The following is a 5,439-nucleotide window of genomic DNA, read 5'->3' as shown; positions in this document are numbered from 1 at the left end:
CCCAGTGATGATTGGTTAACGGCACTGACCATGCCTCAAACCCAGGAATATTGCCAGAGTGCATGATTAAGGGCGACATCTGAAGGCACACCATGAGACTTTGGTGGCAATATTGGCAGTTTTATATCTATTTTACAAATATTTGTGGAGATAAAGAAGACATGGGATGCCTGGCATGGACTGCCTAAGGAAGAGGTGGGGGTAGGTACTCTCAGAACATTTAAGAAGCATCTGGATGACCACTTGAATAACCAAGGCAGGGTGGGCGACAGACCAAGTGCTAATAAATAGGATTTGTTTAGAAAGTTACAGATAGTTGGCACAGACATGGTGGGCCAAATGGCCTGTTTCTGTGTTGTATGACTCTGTGTTGTATAAGATACTGTATGTGCCTAGAAATTGAGAGATGCTTGCTACAGCACATGGGACAGTCAGTTCATGGTGGACCAATGGTCATTTTGTCTGTGGCCCTCTGCTGAGAGATTAGGTTGTGCACAAGGCTCCAGGAATTGTAGCTAATAAACAGGTCTTGCCAACTAAAGGTCTTTCCATTCAAAACACACAAAGGAAATCAGGTAAGACTGGGACTTGTTTGAGCAGAAGAGAAAGACCTGGAGATGAGAACACCACACTGGGATCAGTAGTTAAACGAAACAGTGCCAGATCTGTAGGTAGAGGATCAATCCCAATCAGAAGGTAAAGGGGTCAGTATGAAGATTGGTAGGGGTTTTGAAATCAGGGTTGTCTGCTGGGAATGGGGGTCAGGTCAGCAACCAGGGTAGGAGTCTGTTCATTAGAATTTGATGCAGGATCTGATTGGGTAGGGTGTATGTGTGAGGGATCACTACATGGGACAATGGAGTACTTGAAAGAGAAGGTAGTCATGGCACTTGAAAGAAACTTACCTGAGGCTGGTTTCCAGTGTACACTGCTCAGGCAGGTCTCTTTAAAGTAGTCACAAAACAGGCCTCACCAACATTAAAAGACTATTTCTGCCTGAACAGGCTACAGATGAGATGTCATTGTACACATCAAAAATTCTCCAGTTGTTGGCGTGACAGATGGATGGAGTTCCCAGAAGTAAATTAAAGGCTTGTTGCAACTCCCAGTAAATAGTTTTCAGTGAAGCCGAATTGCTTGGCACATAAAAATGTTATCCAGTTTCAAGGCAGTAAAGTCGTTATATTGTCAAAACATCATGGTTCTCGACACTGAATGCAGTTCTGTTGCAAGACCCAGAACTAATCTTCATGTGACATTGTATCCGACTGCTGGTTTACTTTTCAGTCAAAGACAAAGTCATCATAACAGATGACATTGGATTTTATGTATTATTCTTGGCTTGGTTCAACAGTCAACTTCAAGTTTCTATTTTAATGACACTTAGAGTTAGCCCTTCTTTCTGGTGTTCATTATTTATTTTAACTGGAGCTGTATCTGCCTCAGAACTCTCCTCCCTAGTAGGCAGACACAGCCTGCAGCACTCTCCAGTTATTAATGTTATCACAGATCCAATCAGCAGTAGACAGGCCAATGCAGATATTATAACTAGAAGTGGACTGGGTTTCTTGATGCTTTCATTAGGGCATTCTCCCTTGTGATTGTGAAATAATGTGATTGTTGAAGAATCATTGCCACTTGGGTAAAAGCAATGAGTATTAGCCACATCTGGTATTTCAACCTTAGTACCATTCAGTAACTCCAGCCAGGTCAATGCACAACAGTTGAAATAATTTCCACTCAAGTACAGAGTTTCAAGAGTTTGAGACACATTTTTAATTATCTCATCTTGAAGAAAGTGAAAAATGTTGCCTCGAACATCAAGGCTCTTCAGTGGGGCACATCCAATACCATTAGGTAAAATGTCTAACTGATTATATGACAGATCCAGATCTCTGAGGTGATTCAAACATGTCAAAGTTACCTTGGAGGTTTGGATCAAATTCCATCTTAAAGAAAGATATTTCAAAGAGTGTTCTAAGCCTTTCAAAGCCTGATCAGGCACTTCAAGGTATTCGTTTCTTGAAAGATCCAAATATGCTAAAGGAGTCTTATAGAATGTGTATGGTGCCAGGTGTGTAATGTTATTTCCATCCAGCTTGAGGTACTTAAGGGTAGGGATTTCAGAAAAAGACACGCAGCTGTTTTTGGTCTTGCGAATCCCCATGGTTTTATTTTCCATATTACAAATTCTTACATTGTTGTTGGCAAGATTTATTTTTTCTATTCTGGGTAAGACTTTAAAAAGTTTGGAGGGTAATAACTGAATGGAATTGTTTTGAAGGTACAAGTACTTTAAGGACTGGAGAAGATTTCGATTATCCACTTTGAGAGATATATCGGTAAGTTCATTGTCACTCAGATCCAGAGATAACAGCAAATTTAATTCATCTCCATCTTCAATACTGAAATTCTGAAAACAGTTTCCACTGAGATTCAGGTGTTGAAGAGAACTGAATTTATTCAGAAAATCATGTGATATATCTACTAATGCATTATTACTTAAATCCAAAAATATTACTTCAGATAAAGTTGAGTTTGCACTGTCGTATATTTTATTTATCCTGTTAATTTCTTCATATCTGTTTCTTATATCCCATTCAACTGAGTCATTCAGTAGTTCAGGTGAAATACTGTTCAATAAATTGCCAGACAAATTCATATGCTTAATCTGATGAAGTTTTGGAAGAAGCGGAAAATGAAACAACCTGTTGTGACTCAGATCAAGCACTTGAAGCTGATATTCTTCATCCTTCTCACTTGTTATGAAGAATTCAATACCATTTCTGCTTATGTTCAATACTTTAAGTTTAGAAAGGTGAAAATCAGAAATACAGGCAAGGGAATTCATGGCTAAATTCAAAACAACCAAGTCTGCTAAACATTCAAAGGTCCCTGTTGATATTTCTGTAATATAATTTCCTTCAAGAGAGATATATTTTAAAGACTGCATCCCACAAAACATATCAGCTGTCAGCTTCATCAGCAGGTTACCAGACAAACTTAATTCTTCCAATGAAGATAGGTTTTTCAGATGCTGAGCAACAGTGTCACTGTCCCAGTAATTCTTCGATAGATGTAACACTTTTAGTCTCTTTAACAAACTGAATGCTCCATTCCCTGATGAAAAGTTTCTTTTCAGGAGGTTATTTGACAAAATGAGCACTCTCAGTTTACTCAAATGTCCCAAAGCACCTGGTGCAATGGTTTTCAGCTGGTTACAGCAGACATCCAGATATTGCAATGAACTGAGGTTTAACAGTGATTCCTCGGTCAGCGCTCTGATTGAATTGTGGGATAAATCTAGCCTTTTAATTGGCAGCAGTGAAAGTTCAGGCACCTTGGTCAGGTTTCGATATTGACAGGACACATCATGGTCTTTCTGCCGAATAAGATTTTAAGCAATAAATAACTTCTTACATCCTTTTCACTGCAGTTTAAGACCACAGTCTTTACTTAACACTGTGACATAAACAAAATAGCTGATGTCCAGAATATATGCTAATTGCTGGAACTCAGTACAGGTTCTGCTCCTTCATAAATTTTAGAGGAGGGAGTAAATGGGTTACAAGCACCTCTTCCCCAAGCGGTAATTCCACCCAACACGAATTGAACGACCATGTAAGCCTTTGATATTTTTTAAAATTATAAGTTATAAATTCAAGTGCTATCATTCTGCAGAAACAATTTCAAAATGCTTAAGTGATTTGGACACAAGTTTGTATGACTACTTAAGGGGTTCACTAATATAGAAAAGGAAAATCAGTTCAAAATTAATCACAGAGATCATGCATACAGAATTCCTTTTTCTACCATTGTAGCAATGCCATGAACCCTTTTTTTGGAGTGAACCTTTGCTTTAGGCAGGGAATCACTCTCTTTGAGTCACATGCCTTCAAACTTCAATTCAGACAATTGCAGGGAAAGGAGACCAGAACTCTGGGTCTTAATCCTGATAGATTCTAGACACAAGGGACTGCAGATTCTAGATTCTTGTGTCTGGTGGGAATAGGGATCCCTGTCTATTGTATGGGTTGTGAGAGACCATTAAGTTCTCTCCTGTGTGATATTAAGAGACATTTAGATAGACACATGAACAGGCAGGGAATGGAGGGATATAGACCACATGCAGACAGATGGGATTAGTTTAATTTGGCATCATGGTTGGCACAGACATAGTGGGCTGAAGGGCCTGTTCCTATGCTGCGCTGCTTGATGTTCTATGTTCTATCAGTTGGTAGAAAGGTGCTTATGGCCATGGAAGAAATGCATGCGCTGCAGCCTAGCAAACTACAAACAAATCTGCCATTTCACATTATTCTGCAATAGAAAGCTATGATATAGAAAAGACCTAAATTTTGGACAGATCACTTTGTTAAAGTAAGGAGCATGTTTTCAAGCTGTGGGAATTTCAAATTTAATTGCATTTTATAAATATTTTGACAGGTTATAGGCAGGAAACAATTGCACAAGATGCAAGTAATATAGTTATAATAATATTCAATACATGGCAGTCCATTTAGCTTACCCAAACTGGCTGTCTATCTGCAATTTACATCGGCTAAGATACTTGTATGGCTTAACTCTTCCTAACATCATTTATCTACACAGAGGTGAAAAAGGCAGATCAGACCTCACACCTGCTAAAACCAAAATTTCTGCTGGACCACAAAACTAGTGTGATCGCCTAAAGCCTCCAAAGTATTAATCATTCTTCTAAGGCATTTTTTGCACTGCTGACTACATGACATTCCCATAAAATACCCCAAATTTCTGGAAAACTGCATCAATAATTCGCAAGCTTCCATCTTTCTGTGTACCTTTGCATCCCCCTCATTACTGTTTCAGAGAATAATTTAACAGAAAAAGGAGATAGATAAATATATTCACAAAACGTTTAAACGCCCAATTTAGCTGATGGAAAACTATTCTAATTGAACATCTGAATTAAAAAAAATATTTTTTCCCTTATTTTAGCCCGCTAAAATACAAAAGCAAAATATATAGAGAGAAGGTGACTTCGAACCATACCATCCGACAGACATTGAGCACAGCGTTGGTATCATTGATGCCAGTTGCTGGAAGCCAGGACGCTGCCATAAACCACAGAAACAGCCAAAGGTTCATGTCTCCGCCCCGGACAACAATAGAATGACATATCTGCACAGTGAGTTCAACATATCCCTAGATCCAAATGTATCGTAATTGGGGAAACTCGTTTGTTGGAAGTTATTGACGTATAACGTAACTCCTGACCAAACGTGAGCGAAAGTGGCCCGGAATAGAATCTGTCCAACATACATTCACAGATCACAGAACTGGCGGGTTTCCCTTATTTGGATGTTTATTTGCAAACATTTAAAGCGACTGTAAGGTACAAAGCAGATGAAAGGGAAGACTTTGGAGTCCCAGAAGAAATTAGTCAATTAAATATCAGCA

At 38.8% G+C, this 5,439-nt stretch overlaps 1 protein-coding gene across 1 annotated transcript; it reads right to left on the bottom strand.

Moving 5' to 3' along the window:
* Positions 1 to 1,360: 1,360 nt before the first annotated feature.
* Positions 1,361 to 5,127, bottom strand: LOC127573817 (transforming growth factor beta activator LRRC32-like). Its single transcript, XM_052022325.1, has 2 exons — positions 5,032 to 5,127; positions 1,361 to 3,382 (listed from the first exon to the last, which is right to left on the bottom strand). The coding sequence occupies exons 1-2, from the start codon at positions 5,125 to 5,127 to the stop codon at positions 1,361 to 1,363; spliced, it is 2,118 nt and encodes a 705-aa protein (XP_051878285.1).
* Between the last annotated feature and the right edge of the window lie 312 nt (positions 5,128 to 5,439).

This window comes from Pristis pectinata, chromosome 8 (assembly GCF_009764475.1).
Source record: "Pristis pectinata isolate sPriPec2 chromosome 8, sPriPec2.1.pri, whole genome shotgun sequence".
NCBI lineage: Eukaryota > Metazoa > Chordata > Chondrichthyes > Rhinopristiformes > Pristidae > Pristis > Pristis pectinata.
This window is presented reverse-complemented; position numbering and strand designations above follow the sequence as displayed.